Source organism: Sporothrix schenckii, assembly GCF_000961545.1.
Source record: "Sporothrix schenckii 1099-18 chromosome Unknown Cont49, whole genome shotgun sequence".
Taxonomy (NCBI): Eukaryota; Fungi; Ascomycota; class Sordariomycetes; order Ophiostomatales; family Ophiostomataceae; genus Sporothrix; species Sporothrix schenckii.
Window position 1 is genome coordinate 701,824 of NW_015971150.1, and position 24,408 is coordinate 726,231.

At 53.6% G+C, this 24,408-nt stretch overlaps 7 protein-coding genes across 7 annotated transcripts; 2 read left to right on the plus strand and 5 right to left on the minus strand.

Moving 5' to 3' along the window:
* Positions 1-1,200: 1,200 nt before the first annotated feature.
* Positions 1,201-1,674, minus strand: SPSK_00617 (uncharacterized protein; the record flags this gene model as incomplete). Its single annotated transcript, XM_016727581.1, has 1 exon — positions 1,201-1,674. The coding sequence occupies one exon, from the start codon at positions 1,672-1,674 to the stop codon at positions 1,201-1,203; it is 474 nt and encodes a 157-aa protein (XP_016582765.1).
* Positions 1,675-6,090: 4,416 nt separating this feature from the next.
* On the plus strand, positions 6,091-8,003 carry SPSK_00476 (C-22 sterol desaturase; the record flags this gene model as incomplete). Its single annotated transcript, XM_016727444.1, has 3 exons — positions 6,091-6,503; positions 6,621-7,869; positions 7,965-8,003. 3 exons carry the CDS (start codon positions 6,091-6,093, stop codon positions 8,001-8,003), a joined length of 1,701 nt encoding a protein of 566 aa, XP_016582766.1.
* Positions 8,004-9,934: 1,931 nt separating this feature from the next.
* On the minus strand, positions 9,935-11,125 carry SPSK_00549 (uncharacterized protein; the record flags this gene model as incomplete). Its single annotated transcript, XM_016727515.1, has 1 exon — positions 9,935-11,125. The coding sequence occupies one exon, from the start codon at positions 11,123-11,125 to the stop codon at positions 9,935-9,937; it is 1,191 nt and encodes a 396-aa protein (XP_016582767.1).
* Positions 11,126-11,463: 338 nt separating this feature from the next.
* Positions 11,464-13,630, minus strand: SPSK_00452 (chromatin structure-remodeling complex subunit RSC1/2; the record flags this gene model as incomplete). Its single annotated transcript, XM_016727421.1, has 3 exons — positions 11,464-11,670; positions 11,701-13,201; positions 13,290-13,630. 3 exons carry the CDS (start codon positions 13,628-13,630, stop codon positions 11,464-11,466), a joined length of 2,049 nt encoding a protein of 682 aa, XP_016582768.1.
* Positions 13,631-15,057: 1,427 nt separating this feature from the next.
* On the plus strand, positions 15,058-16,195 carry SPSK_00552 (ubiquitin thioesterase OTU1; the record flags this gene model as incomplete). Its single annotated transcript, XM_016727518.1, has 3 exons — positions 15,058-15,439; positions 15,522-15,790; positions 15,857-16,195. The coding sequence occupies 3 exons, from the start codon at positions 15,058-15,060 to the stop codon at positions 16,193-16,195; spliced, it is 990 nt and encodes a 329-aa protein (XP_016582769.1).
* Positions 16,196-16,619: 424 nt separating this feature from the next.
* On the minus strand, positions 16,620-18,479 carry SPSK_00479 (Ca2+:H+ antiporter; the record flags this gene model as incomplete). The annotated part of the gene is made up of 2 exons (XM_016727447.1): positions 16,620-16,968; positions 17,062-18,479. The coding sequence occupies 2 exons, from the start codon at positions 18,477-18,479 to the stop codon at positions 16,620-16,622; spliced, it is 1,767 nt and encodes a 588-aa protein (XP_016582770.1).
* Positions 18,480-22,469: 3,990 nt separating this feature from the next.
* On the minus strand, positions 22,470-24,258 carry SPSK_00484 (2-amino-4-hydroxy-6-hydroxymethyldihydropteridine diphosphokinase; the record flags this gene model as incomplete). The annotated part of the gene is made up of 2 exons (XM_016727452.1): positions 22,470-23,514; positions 23,591-24,258. 2 exons carry the CDS (start codon positions 24,256-24,258, stop codon positions 22,470-22,472), a joined length of 1,713 nt encoding a protein of 570 aa, XP_016582771.1.
* Positions 24,259-24,408: the final 150 nt, after the last annotated feature.

Consider the following 24,408-nt stretch of genomic DNA (forward strand, 5'->3'; position numbering starts at 1 on the left):
AAGTCTTACTCACCTCCCTTGTTGTGCGTTCGTCGATTTGGCAATTACATTGTTTGGTGGTCTGTCCAATTTTTTTTACGTTTTGCTTGACGTCATTTCCGCATCTGTTTGTTTTCACTCTGTACTCGCCGTTGTTTCCCTCCTGTTTGCTGCTATTGTTTTGTTTTTGTCTATTTTAGTTCCCTCCCCCTCCCCATATACACGCTTTATTGCTATTCATCCTTTCCCGAACCCTTTCTTCCCACAAGACAATTAAAAGACAATGACCCTTGTTGCATCAGACTGGAACAACGGCGGTATGTTTGCTTTGCATTTTATTTATCACGGACGGGACTGGTAATTGATAGACTTATAAATAACTTGTTTTCACCAGTGGGTTTTTGTTGTCCGTTTTCCTGCATCTTAGATTTACTGCCACCTCCCTCTTTTATTTCCGTTTTAGTTACGTCCTTTTTCTATTACTAAAACAAACTATTCAAATCAAAAAAATCTGTTATTTAACTCTCTGTGCTCGATTTCAATCTCTACTGGTTGCGTCTCTTCGTAGGGCTTTGTGGCATGCTTTGATTGTCACTTTTGTGATAGCTTTTCATCTAATGCCACTAGTAGCGCCTTTGCCTTAATACGCCGTGTGCCTTTCGTGTGAAACGAGCTGGGATTGTAGTAGAGCATTTACAAGGAAGAGCAGGGTACCATCCTCTTCTGTGACCTGCAAAGAATCACTACGTCTATTAAGGATAAGTCGAAAACAGTTTGTACATGTTAACAAATAAGTTGGTAAGACCGTAAGACTTTTATGACAATAAGCCGTAAAAAAAGCCTTGACAAGAATTGCCTTCAAGCCTTTTCGTGGTCCCCTTAGCACACCGAGCCAATATCATGGCCCGTCCTAGGTTTGTCCGTCTCTAGATCCGAGCCGCGGACGGACTCACCGGATCCTCCGTGGCACGGTGACGCTTCTAAACCAAGCTGTGTGAATATCCTTTGAGACATTGTTCCGTGTTGTAAGAGGTGGTTATATATCTTTCTTTTCTGTTTGCTTTCCGTTTTTCATTCTCTCTGTTGTGTTTTCTGTAGGCGACGTAGGAAGAGGTTGAAAGTAACCATAATCACTAAAACAAGGAGACCAAGGCTAATATTGTTGTCAAGAGGGCGTCCCTTGGAAAATAAAACGAGTGTCCTGTTTTTCGTGGCACTGATTTATTTCTTCCCCTTTCCGTGGTGCTTGCGGGACAGCAGACTGCGGAAACTGCTGTACCTGCGCGAGCTACCGCCACTGAAGACAGAGGCCTTGTCATCTGCAACGGTCGGCTGGGAGGTGTAGGTATCATTTGCTGCCGAGGGTGCACCGGCAGGATGCCAGGTGGCGTTGTAGGAAGCAGCACCAAAAGACTGAGCACTGTAGGCAGCACCGGCGCTGTAAGACGAAGCATGTTTGCGGGCCTGTCTTTCTTGTTTGGCCTGTTTGGCCTGTCTGGACAGTTCTGCCCTTTCCGCTTTGCGAGCTGCTTTGGCGTCTTTGGCAGCCTGTCGAGCAGCCTCATGGCGCTCTATGGCGGCGATCTCATCAGCAGATGGTTTGTATGTGATATCGTTGATGAGAGTGCGCGCAGTATCACGGTCCACACTGTGGTAGTTTGTCGACGAATACGGGTTGACTCCGTTGTAGTTCATAATGACAGCTTTGTGATTGTCGGTCTGGGAAAGGGGCAAGATTGATGTAGGATGCTCCCTGGTAATAGTGTTTGGGAGGGTGAGTTTTCTTGGTGTTATTATATACGAAATGAGCAGGAGATATGAGTAATGTGCTTGTTACATATAAGTAGTCATAGAGTACTCTGTGCTGCTTGTTTGATTATTTTCACTGAAATTGATATTGGAAGTCAAACAGAGAGGCAGAGACAGCTCTCTAAATATGTCCAGAGGGCCGTGATAGTTAGTCTACGATGGTCACGCTAGACCGGGTACGAACTATAAGGATGAAGTCTATTGTTTACAATACAAGTCTAGAACTAGCATATCTGGTCCACAGAACACCAATTTGCCTATATTGCAATTGGAAAATGGATGCGTAAGTCTATCTGTCCTGCGAGCAGTCCTGGATTGTTGCCTGGATTGTTGCCTGGATTGTTGCCTGGAAGCCGTTGCAGGTCAATACCGGAATGGGTGCCTTACTGCATGCTCACCGTCGACCAGTTCGCTGTTCTTTCCTTATACATCACCATCCAAACGCGGAAGGACTTAACTGCTTACCCGGCGGGCTTTCGGCCACATCTCGTCATCTATATACTCTTGTTTGGTCATTATGCTCTAGTGGCACACACCCAAAATAAGAGACCAAAATCCCCGTGCCAGCCGCTACCTGACACTGCCCCTTTATTCACTCGTTCGGTTTACAGGTCTCAACTGCTATTCTGCCCGTTGAGCCCTAGACTTACACGAAGTTTGCCGCTCCGTCTGGGGGCGACAGCCTTTTTTTTTTTCTTTTGTTTCTTTTTCTTAAGGACAAATATGGCATCAGCAGAGGGCCACGGCCGTGTGACTGCATGTCCGGTATCCATACACCCAAAACGTGACAGAAGTGAATTATATTCGTCACCTGCGCATGGAGTGCACAAGTGAGGCTTGTTTCTGCATTGCTTCCTTATGACTCAGGCGCGCTACCGATGTCACATATACCATGCACGCAAACCCGCGCTTACGACAGTTCGCGGGTGCACACATCTGCTTATTTTTGACATTCTCGTCGATAGTATTTTTGAGAAGAGGTACCACCAGGGACACACAATCACGACCCTGCATGTTTCTAAAGAGATAAAATAATCAGATCGTCTCCTGGGTACCGATTTTGATCAAAACCCTTTAATGCACATGTTTCAGGTGGAGTCAAGAGCCCCTTCCTGTGCCACATGCGGGACACGGAGCCGTAAGCAGAACCATACAAAAGGACCAGCAAGAGTGACAGTGTGATGGGCGGCTGTATTGATCTTGCTAAGAGACTCTTGAACCTGGTGGCTGGGGGGGGTTGGATGGCAGGGGTCGCGTTCTTATATTCTATTAAAGTCCTTCCTCGCAGTTTCGTCACTCGCATATTTGGATTTACCCTGTTCGATTTACCCGTGACGCACCACAGATACGAAATACAAAAAAGCTCGCTCTTTTCTCGAGTCTGCTCCGTATGTGTACGAGTTCGGGCCTGGGGCAGTTTCTACCCTGGGGTGCCTACGTCGTCTTTACCTCGAGCTAGGACTCTATCGAAGAAAGAGGAAAGTCGTTTGGCAGAGAGCGTGGCCAGTGGCTCTGCAGCGCTGGCTTCCTCCAAAGGAAGACCAAAAAAAGACCTTGAAATGAGCGGTCCTCCCCATGGAGGCCCTGTGTCTTAAAATAAAGGAAGACATTGGTATTGCTCTCTTGTCGACACTGTATGTCGCTGATGTCGCCAACTTGCCGTCATGGATGCCTGGCGCCCCTTTGACACTTTTGCTAAGATGCAAAGATCTTGTGTCATAAGAGAGTGGCCAAGGGAAAATGTGACCTAATGCAACTGTGGTACTACCGAATATGGCCGTCTTACTACTGCATCGGCCACATGCTCGATCCCTAGATGTCCCACTTGTTCATTCAATTTGGGATGAATGGTGCGTCAAGCAGGAGGGTATGGCTATTGGTGTGTGGCTGTTAAAGTACGACACAAAAGATCGGATAATGTCTTTGTGAGAACATCGGCACTTGGACACGATAAAACATTGGACGGCTGGTGGCGTTGTAGGTTGACCAAGCATTTCCTTCTATTACCAAGGCCGCCCTTATGTTCTCATGTCCAGAACGAATTTCGGCAGGATCGCGAACTTGATGTAACTATGACTTTAGCGGGCGACTTTATAAAGCGACGATGCTTGCCTCCCTCTCTCGGTCCCGTGATGAAGCTTTCTGGGTCTGGTCCGTTTCGATGCACCTCGTGATAGTTCATCCAATGCCCCCACCGGAGATTCTAGGGCCCGAGGATGACGGCCGTGACGTGTGTCGGGGTATTCTGAGGCATATCCAATAGGTCTCGGAGAGACGGCAATATAGCTGGGGATCTTGAACATATGGGCAGGGCCAACGTTCGGGATTGGGCTTCTATGATTGCCGCGTGTCTTGGAGCGCCATGTTTACTAGCCATCTTTTGAGCGACGCGTTACGGGCGTTTAGATGAGAAAACGCCTTTGTACAGTCCAGTCAAGTCATGTAACAAAAACCAAATATCAAGCATAGACTGTATTTGGAACAGACTTCTGTCATTGGCAGCCTTGTGGTTCTGCTGACGACTTCCGAGCCTTGTGCCCCTGGTCGTTGCTTGACTTAGGGGGGTAAGCGCAAGGCTGGAGCCTCTTTGTGGTGTTTTCCCACTCGCAGCTGTTAGCTGTGTTCAGTTACGGGGATGACACACATTTCCGCGCAAATGATTGCGCCGTGGAGAAGGAGCAACCGCTAAAAGGCGGTGACCGAAAAAAGCCTGCAGACAACCAGCACGCAATTGGCCAATGGCTGCCGTTGGCGGAGCAGGGGCCACCGGTGCGATTTTACGGACACTTGCCCCTGAAAAGACGCCGTAGGAGCAACAGGAACGAGCAAAGGCTGCCGTAGTTTCCGGGCTTTTGGACACGCTGGAGCTCACCCTCTAGACGGCCCTGAAAACTACGGAGTATTATTAATTAAAATAGACACGAGGGCAGCTTCCTGCTTCTCAGTGTCCATTGTGGGCGCAGGGCTTCGGGCAAGGAAGGCGCGAATGGAGAGTGCCCGGAGATAGCACCTCGAAAACAGCATACGCGTGTCTGCATGCAGTTGCCAGGAATGGCAGGGACACAAACTTGCGCCCCCGCACGATCAAAGAACTATCTTACACTGTATTTGACCTCCCGCATACGAGTACGAAGCGCAGGCAATGCACATGCAATTTTGCCAACCAACGGCGCGCTCTGATTCGCCAGTTGGCCGCCCATGACATCCAATTTTCTCTTATTCGCATTCGTTCGTTCCCCAACAAAAACAACACAACCAGTTTGCGGCAGCGGAGGAAGGCAGAGTGGAACAATGACACAGCAGCCGCGCCTTCCTCGGGCCATACATGTCACGACGTTTGCCGGCCATGGCTTCCCAATTTGTCGGGTTACGTATCGTACATTATGGATGGACTTTATCGACCGGAATCCACGAACGGCAGGAACAGATATGCATACTGGGAGCACGGCGATGTGTCGCAGTTGGCGGTTTTAATGGGTCAGCCCCGTTTATTTTCCATCGCTTCTTTTTTTCACTTAATTTGCATGGAGTAATTACAGAGTCGAACGGCGACGCATTTAGAGTTGACAGGACCAAAAAAAATGGGGGAAAGCAAGGGAAGGAGCAGCTATTCCCTTGGCCGGGACCAGCCCCCACCTGATGCTGGATGGATTGCCTATGGCATCGCATTTGGGAAGGTGCGGACGTTGTAATTTCCGGCTGTGCTTTGTTTTGGCATGGAATTGTAGTGTTTCTTGGGAAAAGAGCGACAGTGCAAAAGGGGTTCCCAAATGAGAGAGCCGTCTCAAAGATTTTTTTAAACAACAGGCGATGTGGATTCCCTGGTCCCTGTCTCCGCCCATGATTTTATGATTTTTCAGCGCCCGCGGCGCATCCGTCCCAGTAAATCCACTACTGTAACGCATGTCTTTAGCCTCTGTCCCTTGACTCTGTCCCGCCGGTCATTTCCTTCCCACTCGACCACCGGCCTCCTTTTCTGATGCCGCCCCTTCCCCATTGTCTTGAGTTTGTCCGTCTCCCCTGGTCGTGTCCGCTCTTTCCCTTTTCAATCGTATTACCTCGTCCCTTCCTGTTGACTTCTCCCTTCGCCAGCCCAACCAGTCCCGGACGAGGAGAAATAATCGACCGACCAGCTTGACCCACCGCTCCGACTCTTGTCTCTTCACCCACGTTCGGATCGCAGCATCTCCTTTTATTACCTGTTTCCTCACCCTCTGCCAGCCCGTCACCTCCCGTTCTCCGTCCACCCCCAAACACCCACCCGATCGAGACCAGACAGTTGTATACGCGACTCGCTCCACAATGGAGACCACGAACGCGACGTCCTTTGCGTCGCCGCTGGCGAACGCCAAGTATGTCGCCGGCGCGCTGCCCGTGCAGTTCGAGCCTGTGATCAACGCCATTGCCAATGCCAGCATTTGGCAGATCCTGCTAGGCTTGCTGGTCACGGCTGTCCTCTACGACCAGAGTGAGTCCTTTGCCTCTTTCTCTTCGTTTTTTCGCTCGTCCTCTGGCCTGCGTCTTGGCCTTGCTTTGTTGCTGACGGCCTGTACCAAAAAACCAGTAAGCTACATCTGGCGCAAGGGCTCCATTGTCGGCCCGGCCATGAAGCTGCCCTTTATGGGTCCCTTCCTGCAGAGTGTGAACCCCAAGTTCGAGGAGTACTATGCGAAGTGGCAGAGCGGCCCCCTGAGCTGCGTCTCTGTCTTCCACAAGTGAGTATACAACGGACAGCTGTGGATCCGCCGGGGGGCGTTTGCGATGGGTATCAAGTGCATGGCATGACGGTGGCGCGGTTGTGGTTTGCTAACCAATTTGCTTTAATCATGTAGGTTCGTCGTTATTGCGTCCACTCGCGACATGGCCCGCAAGGTGTTCAACGCCCCGAGCTTCGTCAAACCCTGTGTCGTCGATGTCGCCCACAAGCTGCTCGGTGCCGACAACTGGGTCTTCCTCGACGGCAAGGCCCACGTCGACTTCCGCAAGGGCCTCAACGGCCTCTTCACCCGCAAGGCCCTCGAGTGCTACCTGCCCGGCCAGACCGACGTCTACCGCCGCTACTTTGAGCGCTTCGTCCAGATCACCAAGGACCACGACAGCAAGCCGGTCCCCTTCATGCCCGAGTTCCGTGAGGTCATGTGCGCCGTGTCGTGCCGCACCTTTGTCGGCCACTACCTCCCCGAGGAGTCGCTTAAGAAGATCGCCGACGACTACTACCTCATCACCGCCGCCCTCGAGCTCGTCAACTTCCCCATCATCATTCCGTTCACGCGTACCTGGTACGGCAAGAAAGCGGCCGACCTTGTTCTGCGCGAGTTTGCCAAGTGTGCCGCCAAGAGCAAGGTCCGCATGCGGGCTGGCGGCGAAGTCGACTGCATCATGGACGCCTGGATCAAGACCATGATCGACTCGGAGCGCTGGCGCGAGGCCGAGGCCAAGGGCAACACCGAGGGCCTCGAGAAGCCGTCCCCTCTGGTGCGCAACTTCAGCGACTATGAGATCTCGCAGACCATCTTCACTTTCCTGTTCGCCTCCCAGGACGCCACCAGCAGCGCCTGCACCTGGCTCTTCCAGCTCATGGCCCAGCGCCCGGAGATCCTCGACCGTGTCCGTGACGAGAACCTCAAGGTCCGCAACGGCGACCCCAACGGCGATGTCAGCCTGGACCAGGTCGAGTCCATGACGTACACGCGCTGCGTTGTCAAGGAGCTGCTGCGCTACCGCCCGCCTGTCCTCATGGTGCCATACTTGGCCAAGAAGGACTTCCCCATCACCGACACGTACACCGTGCCCAAGGGCTCCATGGTCATCCCGACGACGTACCTGGCGCTGCGCGACCCCGAGGTGTACGCCAATCCCGACGTGTTCGACCCGGAGCGCTACTACTCGGGTGACGCCGAGACCAAGGGTGCCAAGAACTTTTTGGTGTTCGGCGTCGGTCCGCACTACTGCCTGGGCCAGCAGTATGCGCAGATCAACCTGGCGCTGCTCATCGGAATGGCTTCGCTGCAGCTTAAGTGGGAGCACCACCCCACCCCCTTGTCCGAGGAGATCAAGGTGTTTGCCACCATCTTCCCCAAGGTGAGTTAGCCAACAGGCGCAACGGCAGTGACGACTGTGTCTTTTACGACGATTTTTTTCTCCCTTCCCAAAGGACATAACTAACGTTGATGTAGGACGACTGCCCTCTGACGTTCACCAAGCGTGAGTGGTAAAAGCTGAATGGAGGTACAAGGGAGCCGGGACAGAACCATGGAGTGCTCTTCTCCCAGCCTCATCAACCATGGAATCGAAAATACGCTGGGCTCTGAAGTCTTGACTTACTTGCAGCGGCGGCGTCGGTATTGTTGCGTTTTGCAAGATCCCTTTCTATAAAAAGACGTTAGCGACACAAAGCGCGGGCTCCTTTCTCTTTTGACGACTTATCATAATCCTTTTAGTTTGTTTTGTTTTACCAAATCCCGCCAGGCGTTTTGATGTGGTGTTTTGCCGTACCTCGCTCTTCTTTTCTCTCAGGTCTGCTGTTGGAAACAACGTTAGTCGGCCACGACGAAACGGGAAAGGAAAGAAAGGTTGGTAGGGCATATGTATTCTTTTTTTCTTGTTCTTACTTAATTGTTGGTAATACTTGCCAAAGCAGATGTCGGGTGTTTGCTCTCTCTGTCTCTCGTGTTTCTCATTTCTCCCGTGCGGCAGCATAGCATGATTTCGTTCACCAATCATAGGGACAACGCAGCCCGAGTTTCTTTGTCGGGATTGGGAGTCGTTGTTGGGGGCCTAGTTGACGACTTTTCATTGCCTTTTCATCGAATTTTATTCTGTTGTAGAATTATTTGTATCGCAGGAGCAGGAGGTTAACCAAACCCAACTTACAAATAGTTGTAATTATTGCCCAAGGGGTATATTAAGCATGAGATTCATTTCTTCTTTCTTCTTGCTTTTACTTGCTCTTGTTTTGTCCTGTGCTATTCTTCATGTTATTCCGTTCTCAACAAAAAAGGGTGAACTCACCTGGACATGCAGCGTGCGAATTGTTGGATGCGTAAGTCAGTGGACCGATAGGGCCATCGTTCTTCTCTGTGACTGGAACAGTGTGCATGACGACTATGAATAAGTAAAAGACGAGAAACCGAGAAAGGTTCGAAATGGACGTCATGCGCTTTATCTACAGAAACAAAATGGCCACTAAGAAAAGATCCAGAGGCCACAGTAGCCGTCAGCCGTCGCAGAAAATGGCTGAGGAGGACACAGCCGACCAGCCAAAAATAGGGCTGTCCCAAGCAGACCTAACCAACTGAGGCTAACGACGAGTCCCAGGATCTGGTCTGAAAATACCCCCTCCTTGCATCGTCCAGCCTCTGCAGTGTGTAAGAGTAGCAGCAAATCAAAATCTGACAAGCAGACAAGACACAGCCCACCTGGCGCTCCCTCGGAAACAAAAGTCCGTCTTGAGGTATGTCCTCCCTTACTACGGAGCGTCTTTGTTTCGGTCCGATCCGTCTAAGCTGAAGGTCTGGCAGTTTTCGATACGAGCCTGCGTGGTGATGAAAATAAACGTGGAAATGCACAATGTTCATACGTGTTTATTTATGGGTTTGAAACGCGCAGCAAGGGACAAATGCCCATTAGTACCAACCGAATCGGTTCTTTGCTGCAAGCATTATACACAGTCGATGGTCTCCGTTTGGAGAAGTGATGTCGTTGCTGTAGTAGATGCCTCCGTGTGAAAAGAGCAAAGGGTTATGTTGTATTGTCACTGCGACCTTTGACGGGATGTTGAAAAGACTGTGTGTAACAAACGCGAACCATCATTTTGTTCCCGAAGCCAAAAATAAGAAGGCGAAAGACTACAGAAGAAGAAGACATAAACCACCAAAAAATACACATCTTGGTCCAATTTTGTATTTGTGCATGGAATAGACGCCCGTGTCTACTCTAACATACAAGATACAACCCCCTTTATTGTGCCTTTCCACCATTTCGCCTGGTTATTGAAAAAGTAGGTAAAAGTGAGATAGCAAAGCAAAAAAAATTGTACAAAACAGACAAGGAAGTAACACATAACGAAGCCAAAGAAAGCAAGATCATAACGTTGCCACAAAGACAAGCACGCGTCGGGCCGTCACCCCTTTTTGTATGGACGCATCTAGTTGCTGGCTGTGGCGGCGAGCGGCTGCTTGGTTTCCTCGTCACCGCCCTCAAACATCAGCCGTGTCCCGTCGTCCATCCATTGCACAAACCCACCCAGCGCTTCTCCCGCAGCATGGCACATCCGCGCCGCGGCTGCCTCGCGTTCAGCGTCCTGCTGCCCCGCTGCGTCGCGCCGAGCGGCTTCCAGCTGCTCGTCACGCTCCTTGCGCTTACGCCGTCGTTCTTCACGGAACTGCTCCAGCCCGTTGAGGTACCGAACGCTGTGGCCAAGGCTCTCGTACTCGGGCGCCGCGCGCACGTTGTCCGCAGGCAGATCGTCGCTTCCGCCATTCGCACCGTGTCCGACGGACGGTGTCGTAAAGAAGAGCACGCGGCCTTTGTCGTCGCGATGATAGTGCTTGCGCAGACTGTCGGGGATTGTACTGTCAATGTCCTCGGGTAGCACAAACGCTTCGGCTGCCGCCCGTGGCGGCACATAGCCGTTGGGCACCGGGGGAGGCATGATAGCTTGCGACTGGTGCGACTGTTGATGTTGTTGTTGTTGCTGCTGCTGCTGCTGCGGTGGTTGCGGCGCTTGGTGATGGTGCGGTGGCACAGGCGGCATAATGGGTGTCTGGCGCACCGGCGTCGACGTTTGCATAGGCGCGTTCGCCATCCTGTGTTGTTGCTGCTGGTGCTGAGGAGGGAACTGCTGATTGTAGACGCCGGGGGCAGCAGGAGGCATTCCAGGATGATGCTGTTGCGGTGAGAGATGGAGCTGCTGCTGCTGCGGCGGCGGCGGGGGCACCATCATCTGGTTGTGTTGGACGGGCGTAGGAGGGCCCTGCCGTAGCATTTGCTGCTGCTGCTGATGCTGTGGCGCATTGGTGTTGTAGTTGTTGTGCGGCAAAAGGTGGGGGGATCCGCCTGGCATTGGCCCGCCCTGCTGAGGTGGCACGGGAGGGTGAGCCGCAATGGCCTGCATGGAGTGATGATGGGGCGACGGCTGGATGTGCGTATTGGGCGTCCCAGGCGTGCTTGGAGCCATGGGCACGGCTCTAGGGCGCGGTACAAACTGCTGCTGCGCGTACGACGCGTGCGGTGATGGAGACTGGCCGGGGTGCACAGCACCTGGTTGCAGATAGCCCTGGGGCGCGCCGGGCCCAGACACGCGACGTGACGGGTCAATGTGCATGTCGCTGGCCATAGATTGCGGCGGCGGTGGCACCGCTGCTGGATCTGGGGGTGGCGACTCCTTTTGGGGGATGTTAGCGATTGAGGTCTCAAAAGACGACGTATCAAAGAAGAAAAAAAAACACCAAATGGACAAAGATGAGAATAACAACGGAAAGATTTGCCAATTGGCACGCGTCATGCGAGAAACGGCCGTTGGCGGGTGGTTGGGAGTGTGATCTTAGAGATTCTTAAAATGCAATCGAAAAAAGAAAAATGGGAGTAAGACTCCGGGGAAAATAGATGAGAAGGATGGAGAATGAGATCCAGACAGAGCCTTTGCTCCAGAAGCAGCGAACGCGACAAGTGTGATCAGTTTTTGACACCCAGGCAGGCAGGACAGCCGCGGGGCTGACAAAGAAAAAAGAGAAATCTCAAACAGTCCATGCACCCCTCCAGCGCCATAAAGCGCAACCACGTGAACTTGGGCTCGTCAAAATACACGCGCGCGCGCAGGGGCTTCGTAATAACAACGGCAAATGGGGCAAAGGACAGTGGAAAGGTGTAGACGGATACCAACTGACAAACGCACTCGCAGAGACAACTTACATTGGGCAGCCGGGGTCGGCGATGCACAGAGCCGATCATTGGCGGCGCGTTGGGATTGCCCCATGTCGGCTTGGGCAGAGCATCTGTTTCGCTTGCATTGGCATGCAGCAGGTGCTTGATCGGACTGGGGAACTTGGGGAAGCGGCGCGGGGCCGGGTACGGTTCCATCAGAATGTCGAGGCCGCGCACCTCCTCCGGCACGCAGGTCTCCCACTTGGTGATCTTGGTGAAGCGGAACGTGTCCTCGCTGTAGCGGTATTCGCAAACATAGAGCGTCTTGTTGGGGGGGTACCCGCGTGGGCGCCCACGCGCGTACTGCTCCAGGTACATGACAAATGTGCGGTCGAGCACGTCTTCAAAGGGGTGGTCACGGTACTGCTCGGTCTTGATCACTTCGTTCTCGTAAAAGTGACGGTCGAAGCGATGCACTGTCTGCTCCGGGCGGTAGTACCAGCAGGCGTTGATCCACGCACGGCCATCTCTGTCGAACCACATGCGGAAGATCTGGGCCACGATGGGCTTGCTCGGGTCGTTGGCGTTTCGCAGCAGGACCCAATCGCCGATGCGCCACACCTGGCCGAGGTGTTGCACACCGGGCACAGCCAGCCGACCATGCTGGTCGCGGAAGACGTCGTCAGGCTTCTGGCGCTCCTGGGCGACCAGGCGGCGCATGAGGGCCTGCAGCTTGACGGCGGCGACAAAGATCTCGCTGCCGTCCTGGTTGTACAGCTTGGCATTGTTGAACATGAGCTCGAAATCACCCGCGGCGTCGTCAACGGTGAGGTAGATCTTGCGGCGCGACTTGCGCTTGATAATGTCGATGGCGATGGGGTTCTTGATCTCTTCGTAGTAGTCCGGCAGCAGCTCCTTGTCGGGGAGCGTCTCGAACGGGTCGAGCAGCGGGTCGCCGTCCTCGTCCTCGGCCTTCTGCAGACCGGCAATAACTGCATTGATGCGGCCCTCTGTTGCGGTGTACATCCTGGAGGACATGGCACCGCCGTTCTGCTTGACAAGCTTGTGTCGTGCGGCAGCAGAACCACCCTTCCGCCGCCGCCGACCGGTCTCCGAATCGACGTCGTCGTCGTCGTCGTCATCATCCTCGGATTCTTCTTCGTCCTCATCCTCATCCTCGTCCTGCTCGCCGTCGTCGTCGTCAGCCGGTGGCGACGGCGAGAAATCGGGGATCTCGCCGAGGTAGGGCAGCTCGGCTTCCTTGGGCTGGATGCTGCCGTCCTGGACCAGCTGTTGCAGCTTGGCCTTGAAAATCTCGCGCAGCTTGACGGCGTACTGGAAGATGGGCGCCGAGGGGCGGTTGTAAACCTGGGCGTTGTGGCAGATGAGCGCCACGTCGCGGACAAACTGCGTGAAGTCCGTGTACACTCGTTTTTGCACGCGGCCGCGAATTGTGCTGAAGGCTGTCGGCTCTTTGATAATGTCAAAGTAGTCGGGGATGACCCGCTTGTTGGGGATGCGTTGAAAGCCACTGGCAACCTCGATGCCACTGCAGGAGAAATAAAAAAACAAGGTCAGCATCGGACGTTCATCTCGCAAATTCGGTTGCTTTTCTTTGCGTGTCTTGGGCCACCTACTCTTCCTCGTATGTGCTAAGGTAGTGCGCCGTCGTCTCAATTAGGTGCAGCAGATCACGCTTGGCCCGGAAGGCCGCTGCCTGCGCCGCCTTGGCGTCATCGCTAGCACCGGGCGTGACCTCCATGGCCGCGTCCGTCATCTCGATGTCATCATCGCCGTCGGCGTCCAGGTCAGGATCAGCCTCGCCATCGGCGTCTTCGTCTCCGTCGGCGTCCGCATCGGCGTCCTCCTCCATGGCCGACGGCCGAGGCTTCGTGGCCTTGGCCTCAATGGACTCGTGCACCTCAGAGGACGCGTCGGCTCCCCCCAGTTGCTTCTCTGCAACGCCGTCTCCCGCCATGGCCGGTCGCTTCAGGCGCGTTTGTGCGGTCGTTTTGTGCGTTGTATACTGCGTCGCCTGGGGGTGCGTGGCACACGCATACGCCAAGCTCTATCGGTTGTGGAGATGGGACACCGCTGCCGGTCGTGGGTCGTGATCGCGATCGCGATTGTGTATCTCGTTGGAAGTGCGGCGTTGCTCTCCCGCTCGTTTGTATCGCTGTCTAGTTGCTGTCTAGGTTGACGCGCCGGTGGCTCTCGTCTGCAGGGAAAGAAGCACCGAGCGCGTGCAGAGGGGTTGTCGGAAACTGCAAGGGCAAGTGAATAGGCAAGTCCTTTCGCGAACAGTTCTTGCAAGCGTGCCTCGTCGTTCCTGCTCCTTTTGGCGCGCCTGTCGTTACGTGGTTTCCTGGTACGAGTTGCGCTTTCGCGGCTCCTCTTTTTCGTAGGGTCGCCCTTTCCAGTCGCTTTTTGACACGACCTGGTACTAGTGTCAAATGACTAAGCAGGCATTGCTCCCCACAACCAATTTGTAGCTCGGCAGAGCGACGGCACTCACGGGCACGCCTTCCACGGAGTGTGGTGCCTCCCTCTTTCCTCTTTCGCATATACAACAGGCTGTGTGACTTGCCTGACTTCTATTTACGGAGTAGGGAAAGAGGTTGGACCCCATTCTTTGATCGCCCTTTCTCGCATTCGACATTTTGAAATCGTAAAACTTGCTCTCGTTGTGCAACTCAGATAAAGCACATATCGACGTCACAACACTTTAGCCACCCCGCCGCAATCATCACTTCAACGTCTAGAGCGCCAGTGCAACCTGATCTGATTTGCGCCATCCCCCACCGGCGGCACGATTTCGTCTGGCTCGTCTCGGGCGTTGTCTCCTCCGAAAACAACAGCAAGCTTTTGGCTGTCAGATTGAAAATGTCCCTCTCCTCCAGGTTTTGATTCTTGTGCGTCCTCTACGTGCCTGTGCCCAGCAAGGACAATGTGCACACGAGCCGTTGTACGGCATTGGTGCGTTCTTAACCAGTATATAACTTATGGTCCTGCTAGCTTTGGCGGAAAGTGTGGTCGATCTGGTTTCTGCCACCGGAGACCAAACTAGCAGCTCTGATCTGGCGCTTATGCGGGCGGGCGGGAATCTAGGAGAAGCCCAAAGAAGCCGATCTAGTGCCTGCATTTTACCACTTTCACACCTGCCCCCTCTCTTTGACATTCACATAATCCGTCCTCGGACAAAGCCGCCACTGCTCTCCAGGCTTACGCGCAATGTAGGACAGGTTTTAGAAAAGCCCACAGGACTCGTTTATCGCCTTTATAGAAGTTATATAAATTCCCTCGAGTTTGCACAAGTGGCAAGTTGAACCCTTAGCATCAGCGGACATCGGTTCTCTCACCGTCTCTCAGTGCCACAAACACACGCACACACTCTCTCTCCATAATATGGCGCCGATTCGCATACGCGTGCGCGGCCCCCGCGAAATCGTGACACTCGAAGCCGCCGATGAGTGGACCCTGGCACAACTTCTAACACTCATCCGGGAGAAGACTGGGGTCGACGGCTTCACACTCAAGGCGGCGTATCCGCCAACAGCGCTCGATCTATCCGATGCGGAGTCCAAGACACTCGCACCACTGAAGCTGAATGGGGAAACGCTCATGGTGATTCCCACGGACGGTGGACTGGCGGGCGGGCCACCATCGGGAGTGCAAGCTCCTGTAGCACCTGCGCCTCCACCGGCACCAACACAAAAGCCGTTTACACCTAAACGGGTAGACGTTGACGAGACAGTCGTGCCATGGGACGAAGGCGGTGGCTATTTGGGTATGTATCCTGTGTTTTGCAGGGGGATTTCTCTTTATTGTATGATTTTTTCTTCTTTTTATTTTCTAAAACGAACTTCCAGTGTTGCGGGTCATGCCGGATGACAACAGCTGCATGTTCACTGCGTTTGGCGGCGTCATGGGTATATCAGATCCTGCGGCCCGGGTACGTGCCGAAGTGGCGTCGCACATCCTGGCGCACCCAGACAAGTACACCAAAGTGGTGCTCGAAAACACCGAACCCTTTGTCTACGCGAACCGTATCAAGGATCCGGAACGATGGGGCGGCTCGATCGAGCTCCAGTGCCTCAGCGAGATCTACGGGATTCAGATTTGCTCAATCGATGTGAAGGTGTGTTTTCTCACTCCTTTTTTTCTTCTTTTGGGTAGAAGTGAACACAGTCTGCTAACCAAATAGTACGGCCGGGTTGATACGTACGGCCTCGACAAGGACACGCGTTGTATCCTATTGTACTCGGGCATCCACTACGACCGCATCGCGCAGTCGTTTGACCTGGGGCTGCCCGTGGACATGGATGTGACGCAGTGGCGAGTGGACGACGACAGCGTGATCGACAAAGCCAAACAGCTGGCAGACAAGCTCAGGTCGGCACACTACTACACGGACACGCAGACGATGGCAATCCGATGCGAGATGCCGGGGTGTGAGAACTGGCTGGGCTCTGGCCAGAGGGATATGGTCAAGCACACTAAGGAGACGGGGCATACGGCGTTTTCGGAACTGTCGATAGATTGAGGTTGTTTGGTGTGTCGTGGGTTTTGAGCAGTCATTTATTACACCTGCATAGCGGTACATTGCTGGGGTTCCCTACACGATAGACACGAGTTGGCAATCTGGCTCATCTTTGTTTGTTGGAAAGCGCTCCATTTGACTAGTGACCGTTTCGATTTATTAGACCCTTCGAATTTTTTTTTTTCTTTTTCTTTGCGGTCTTTTTCCGTTGTGTGCAAATTTAAGTGTCTATTTTCCTGAACTGAATTCCTGCTGAGCCCATTCGGCGGTTGCTCCAATGCAAATTGTTCAAAACATCAACGACAGAGGCATCCCGACAATCCATACCAAAGGCGAATCAATGCAAAACAAGCTAGGCGCTATCAAGACAAAAATAATACCATGAAGACCAAATCAACAAAATGGAAGTGCAGTTGGACACATCGGATCACCGCCGCAGCAGTTGACGCGCCACATGGCCGACCACATCGGCGGCTTCTTCGGTGCCCCCGGCTCGGGTGTTGACGTCCGGGTAGTGGTAAGCGGCGACGGCAATGGCAATATAGACGATGACGCAGAGCAAGCCCTCGAGGTAGTTGCTCTTTTGGTCGCGTAAGAAGTTGCCGACGGTGATAATAGCGAGGATGAGGACGCCCATGTCAAAGATCTTAAAGTCGAGGCCCATGGGGCGGTGCAGGCCCCAGCCGACGATGACGGCGAGGGGCCCGTTGAACATGGCGGTCTGGATGGTGGAGCCGAGTACGTGCGCTAGGGCAAAGTTCATTTGATTGTCCCATCTGTTGATGTTAGCAGGAGAGGAGGATTTTTTTTTTTTAAAAAAAAAACAAGAGGGAGAGAGAGACAAAAGAACAAGAGGGATGTAAACGCACGCTTCGTTGATGGCAGTGAGGTGCTCGGCGGCTTTCTCGACAAGTGGAACGAGAATCAGGCCCATAAATGCATCGGACACGCCGCGTTCGATGACAATGTCTTCGATTTCCTCGACCAGGGCCAGGGCGATCAGAGACACGAGGGCGACGGCCACAGACAGCGAGATGAGGCACTCGGTCATGGTCAGCTTCTCGCGCTCGACGTCGACGTGGTAGTCCAGCTCGCCGCGCGAAATGTGCTCGAGCGCGCTCTCGGCAGCGAAAGCAGTGGCACGCTGCTCCTCGCCCTCAAAGATCTCGTCGTAGATGCTGTTGTGGGTGCGGGCCTGGAAGTAGATAAAGACCAGGTAGGCGACAATGAGCAAAATGGACGTGACGCGAGACACATTGACGGTGCGGCTCTCCAGGTCATCGGGGTCGAGGCCCACGATGCCAGACAGGGCGTGCTGGAAGAGCGTGGGCACGGCCAGACCAAAACCGGCCGTCAGCAGCAGACCATTACCGGCCTCGCTGACAGTCTCGCTAAACTCCTGCTCGGTGCGGCGCAGGCCGCCGACAAAGAAGCACATGCCGAGACACAGCAGCATGGTGGCCAGCACGGAGCCCAGGATGGCGGCCTGGATGACGACGTAGAGCCCGCGCGTGAGCAGCACAATAAACAAGACAATCTCGACAATGGAGGCCACAATCGTTTCCGTCAGGACGCCCACGACGTGCGGCACCTTGCGCGACAGCTCCTGGCCGGCAAAGCCAATGAGGTTGGCGCACGGCACCATGGCGATGTAGGCCAAGATGAAGCTGATCAGGTTGTTGGTGGGCGAGTCGCTGAGAGCATAGCGGCAGGCAATGGCTGCCGGAACAAAAGGCCACAACACGTTGACCATGCACGACACCGTGCTGGACGAGCGAAAGGCGATGCGCAGGAAATGCGAAATGTGGAGACCCGAGCGGCCGCTCTCGCCCTCGGTACGCGGCCGGAACCGCAAACTCCGGCCCGAGCCGTCGGTCTTGCCCGAGCTGCGCGTGAACATGCGCCGGAGGGTCCGGGTGGCTTGTTCTTTGTTGGCCGGTGTATTTGGTGGTGGCACGACTCCGGCGCCGGCGATTCCGCTCCCCGGGTGTTTTGTCGACCCGGTGGTCCCGTTTGACGGTCTTGATGTTGCGGCAGCCGCCGTGGCTGCAGTGATGGAGAAAGTGGCCGTCCGTTTTGACGGGCGAGGCCGGGAATCAGCTCCAGAGGTGCGAGCGGTGGCGGCAGGTGGTGGGACGGGCAGGCCGGCCTCGAGGTCGATCTCGCGTCCCGGTTCGACAACGGCCTCGCCCTGGGGTTTCTCGTTGCTGCTGGTGTTGCCGCCCATAGTGGATGTTGAGGCAGACCGGCCCTGCCCGGTTGAACTTGGCCGTATATATGCGGGCATTTGGGGGATGAGACGGAGAGAAAGAAGAAAAGAGAAAGAGAAAAGTTTCACTGAGTCCTTTTGTAAAGCGTAGTCGTCGTTGGGTCGTAATCGTTAGAAATTGAGAGTAAAACTGACGGAAACGTTAAGAGAAGGCCGAGTGCAGCAGACTTGCCGGCAGTTGTAGGGTGGATAGAAGGAGATAAATAAAAGAAACCAGGACAAGAATTAAGAGACGAGAAACGAGAAACGAGAACAAATCAGAGAAGGAAATGGAGTGAATGCAAAGAAACAGCCAAGTTCACAACGAGGAAAACAAGATGCGAGAAGTGCATAGTACGGGACACGAAGGATGCTAGGAATTGAAGGCAAAAAAAAGACAAGTCAGTTACAAGATACTCTGTACAAAGGAACAAAAACATCCCAGACAACGCACCAGTCTGGACCAGAACAGAGCCCCAAGCCCGATGGACAGGGTCCACAATCCTTTCTTTCTCCATGCCCCATGTACATCGCACCAGCACCGACCATCAGAGTGTGTCTGTTCTGGATGGCCGTGTCGCTGAACGGGCCCTGTTTGGCCTCGCGTCTTGCATGCAGGCTTGGCAGCTGCAGCTCGTTTTTTTCGCCCTGTTATGTTCTCTCCTTTTACACGAAACTCTTTGTCTTTATCTCACAAAGCGTGTACGTACCCACCAACCAGACAGGTGTTTTCATACTCGTTGTTTTGTCGACAATACAGAGAGGCTTCTTCGTCTTTTTTTTTTTTTTTGCTTCTTCTGCTTTCTTTCTTTTCCCATGCTCTCTTTAACCTTTAGTCAAATGCCTACATGCTGGGCGTCACATACATGTTGCGACGTAATTACCCCTATTGTTACTTTACTGACCAGACAAGTGCGGCGCAAATTCGCCTTCTGTTACGTCTTTGGAGTCCTTTTTCCTCCATCGTCTGCCATTCTGCCGCCCTTTTTTAAAGGTACCGTGTATTAAACTGGGTCGCAGGTTGTGCTGCCAGCCACCGCACGTTTGGACCTCTCCCGTCTCTGTTCTCTGCCGTTGCTGGTTGGAGGTGGGGGCAAGAAGGAGTCGTTTCTTGCTTGCTTTGGGCTGGCTTGGCGTCTGACATGCTTTTGGGATATGGTATCGAAAAAGTCCCTTTTATCAACTGTTTTGGAACATTCCCCCCTTCCCACCAATTTTGCCAAGCATGGTCCTGCAATCAGAGACCGCCTCCGCAAGGACATGTTCTCGCTGTTGGCTGCGGATTGAGGATGGAGACAACGTGGAGTCCATCAACGCGCCCAGCCTCCAGTTCAAATGTGCAACAGCATCGGCCCTGGCCCAGACCTTTTTTCTGGCCTTGAGCCTCTCTGGGCAAAATAGCTTGATTAGGCGGAGGTCGGCTCGTTCCTGGCCTTTCTGTTTCGTCTCTCCAATTCGCCTTTTGTCGTCTAATGTCTCTTGTGTTCTCAATCAAGCAATCTTTCAAACCGTTTTTGGCCCTAGTTTTGAAGCTTGGCAGTGTGGGAAATCCCCCCTCGGGCGAGTCTAAAATTTAAAAGCTGCCATTAATAGTAAAGAAAATTTTTATGCGATCAATACGCCATATTTCAGGGGTCAGGGACAAAGGTAACACCAGAACATGGCAACGAATGGAAGACGAAATGTTTGGCAAAGTAAAATATGCCTTGCGAAATACGACATATTCGCCGTACGACAACCATTGCAAGCTACCCGATGGAATGAAGCTCGGATGGATCAAGTTCGTCGTAATTCATCAGGTCCCGTCTGATATAGTGCTGAAAAAGCTCGGCTGGTAAAATGCTGCGTCGTATTACGTCGTTGAAGAAACGGAAAGAAAAGGGCTGAAAATGCGCGCGATGTGACCCTGCATTGAACGACCTAATCCAGAACACCTCGTAAAAGACCCTGCTTTTGCCCTTGAGAGGTATCACGGTCACTTTCAAGTCATTCTTCTTGTCATCAAAGACGAGGACAATATGGCTCTCTATTTCCTCGCTAAACTTTTCGTGTTTTGCGTCGGTTTTCCATCTTGTGCCTCCAGTCTTTGCTTCTATTCCGTGTCTCTGCGACGATGTCTGTGCCTAATTTTTGGCACTCCTGTTTCTTCACTGGCGGGAGACACGCTTTGCTTTGCAATCATTACGGCCGTACGACGTTTATTGACTTTTGTCCTGTGCAGCAATCTTTCTTTCCCAGCAACACGTCGTACTTTTGAACACTCCGGCTTCTGGGTTTGTCGCTTCGTCTTTTACCTACTCAGTGCTTGTACTCGCTCTGCCAGATGTGATGTGGAACCTGCAACTGAGAAGACTCCGTGCAGTCGGCGAGTCGTGTCAACGTCCCTACGCATCGGTCTGTTTGTCCTGCCTTGTCCTTGACTCTTGAGAAATAGAAGCGCGGCAGAGCCTCACAAGCAACCTGGTTTGGCCATTGCCAAGCAAAGAGCTCCGGAAACTAGGCCTGGGCTAGCAGGCCAGCTACATGAATTATCGGCACTGTCGCCAGTTACAGTCCCTGCATATCCGAAATGCTCAATTGAACCCTCATTAAACGCCAGTTCGTGTGGTGTTTCGTGCTCTCTTTTTATGTTCCTACCTCGTCTCCATTTGAATGTACGACGTCGTACGACTTACAACGTATACTGCTGCGTGCTTCTCGTTTCGTTGTTTCGGCCCAGCCTCGGAGTGCAGAAGCTAGCTGCCTAAACATAAACAGCTCTATCATCAAGGGGGAGCATATTCTGTACTGAAACGACATGCTTTCTATGCAGTTTGTCAATGAGTACCGAACATAACTGGTCACAATCAGACCCCACACGGCTCCAACTTCGCATGGACTCCACTTTCCCCAATAAGTCCCAAAAAGCGAGTGCGAAATGCGAGGCATAAACTTACTAAAGTACTGACCACGAGCTGATTCGTTTCGATATCGAGAGCATTTTGCGAGACAATGATCTTTGCATTCTAACTACATTGGCCATGAAAAATTGTTGGCTTCAATGTTGCACAAGATACTGGTAGAGACTTCCAGCACCCCACAATCCCACGTGGACTTGACAATCAAGTGACAATGCACGGCAGGCTGTGAGCATGGGACAATACGAGACTGGTGGTAGGACAGATATATCTCGCCTTGCCCGTATGAGCCCATTTCTTTCCTCCCTGTTGATATCTAGCTCTGGCTCCTGAGACACCAGCACGTCATGACACGCTCTGACGCTGAGATGGTCGGCACGGAGAGAGTAATGGGTGGGAAAGACGCGTTTACAACACTTGGGAAATGTTACCCGTCATCGTACGACTAGAAGGTGCTTTGCGTTGCTCATAAAATTGTTATCTTTTTCCTTCCGCTTTGAAAGAGCTTTGGCTTCACCGGGGAGGCAGGCGCGGGCGGTGCGGACCGCCTTTAGCGCTCGGTTGTTAGGCTCATGCATAACCTTCATTGCTTCACCACGCAATGTTACTGACCAAGTCAATGTTAACGACTTTTCAGCAGAGCATGTTGATCTGCTTCATCATCGGTGCTTGGAGACCCGGGCGTTTCCCTGGCCACATTTCGGCACCTTAAATATTCGCTCAACCTACATTGTGCCGGTGAGCCAGAGTTTCGTCTGCCTTCTGTCGATGCACACCATCTCGCATCTCAGCTTCGTAGCAACTACCGCCGGCTCCGAGACCTCGCCCGTCATATCCGCGAGCGGCAACTCCCGTTCGTGTCACATACGACGTATGGTGTTTACGGCTCGGTATGGTCGTTATCATCGGCAAATGAGGAAGGATGCCGGCGACTCTCAGATCAACAAAAATTAATGCAAAACGCTTGACCGGAAACTCGTGCCCGTAGCCTCTATCTCTATGGTGGGTTGTCTAAATATGCGGTTCTTCAATTTTCAAACTGTGCCCGAGTTGGGCCTTTTCGCTGACGTGCGAGTTTTACACCCCCTCCCCCCCCCCCTTCCGCCCTTTCGCTCGCTTTCGCCACCCATGGCTAGTACCGCCATATGGCATCAGCCATCGCAACAACCTGTGCCATCTCCCTCACGTCGTGCACTCGCACAATGTCCGCACCGCCTTGCACTGCTGCTGCCACCGTTGCCGCCGTACCCCAGACGCGCTCCGCCGGCGTGGCCACGCCTGTCGTGCGCCCGATAAAACTCTTGCGGCTCGAGCCCACCAGCCACGGTAGGCCCTCCAGGCCGGCCCATTCGCGCAGCTCCGATAGGTGCCGCAGCACGTCAATATTCTGGTCGCCCACCTTGGCAAAGCCCAGGCCCGGGTCCAACACGATGCGCCACCGGCGGATGCCGGCCGCCTCGGCCGCCTCAATACGCACCAGTAGTTCGCGTGCCACTGCCTCGATGATCGGCACACTGCCGGTACTGGTCGTCGCAGCCTGTCCTTCCTGACTGTCTGGCGAACCCTCAGCGGTACCATACTTGTTCAGCTTGCTCATCGTTTCCGGCGTGCCACGCATGTGCATTAGGCACACTGTGGCACCAAGCCGTGCTACCGTAGGCAGCATATCCGCGTCCATATCGCCAGCCGACACATCGTTGATCATATCAGCGCCTGCCTTCACCGCAGCCTCGGCCACTGACGCCCGGTATGTGTCCACGCTGATAGCAATGGCGTCGTACGCAGGGTCAGCACGGATCATCTGGATCGCCGGCACCACGCGCGCCAACTCCTCATCTGCCGACACCTGCGGCCGGCCCGGTGCCGTCGACTGGCCGCCAATGTCAATCACCGTAGCGCCCGCTGCAACGAATCCTTTCACCGTCTCAGCCAGTGCGGCGAGCGATTCCGTATCGGCAGCCGAGTGCTTTCCACCGTCAGAAAATGAATCGGGCGTGACGTTCAGGATGGCCATAACGATTGTGCGGCGGTTGGCACGCAGGGCCTGTAGTGGCGCATGGGACCGGCCAAAGGGTGTCAAAGGAGTCAGTGGCTCGGCCTGTGGCGGCAGCTCGTTGAGGTAGTCCTGAACAAGCTTCCAGGGGCGCGCCGGGTTCAATGGGATGTTGGGTGCCAGTCTGACTAGGTTAGCTGCGGTGCCACACCCCTGTCCGGAATCGGTATTTTCACAACGTAAAGGAGACAGGTACGTACTGTGCAAGTGGCCGCAAAACAAATTCCCGCTCCGGTATGCCGATATGGGGGATGATGAGCCGCTCGTGCTGGACAGTCTCATTGCCGTACAGCAAAATATCAAGGTCGATGTTGCGCGGGCCCTTGTCGATCAACTTCTTGCGCCCAAGCGTCCGCTCAATGTCCTGAAGCTGATCCAGCAGCGCCAGCGGTTCCAGCTCAGTTTCCACCTCGCACACACCGTTGGCAAACTTGTCCTGTTCGAGCACGTACATGGGCTCCGTCTCCCAGAGACTGCTTGTCCGCAGCACCCGGATGCCCCGACTGTCCATTTCGCGGCATGCCTTTTCAATCCAGCCAATGCGGTCGCCCAGATTTCCGCCCAAAGCAATGTATGCTCTCTTCTTCTTGCTGCTCGCCGGGGCTCCCGCCGACTGGCTGTATGGCGTTGCCTGCGCCGAAGATGACATGGCTCTGTATGAGATGCCGTTGGTGAAAACGCGCCCAAGCGAAGATTTCGACGTAGGTCCCCTTTCCTGTGAAAGAGGAATATGCGGTGGGCGATCGACTGTCACCAGCGAACGTCTACCGGTTCTGGCAACCTGATATTCCGCGGAAAATAAGCGACGGCCAATGGTGGAGCCTGATTTTGTGAGATGAGACGGGATCCAGGTGATGATGGCTTTCATGGCTCTGTGACCTGTATTTTGGATTTGTGCCCCCTTTCTTTCGTAAACACGAGAGTCTCGTCTGTCAGTCACGGCACGCGCCTCGTCGCCTAAAGATAATCAGATTGCGAGGTGAGGGACTTAGTGATTTCTCACACTGGGAATGTCGAA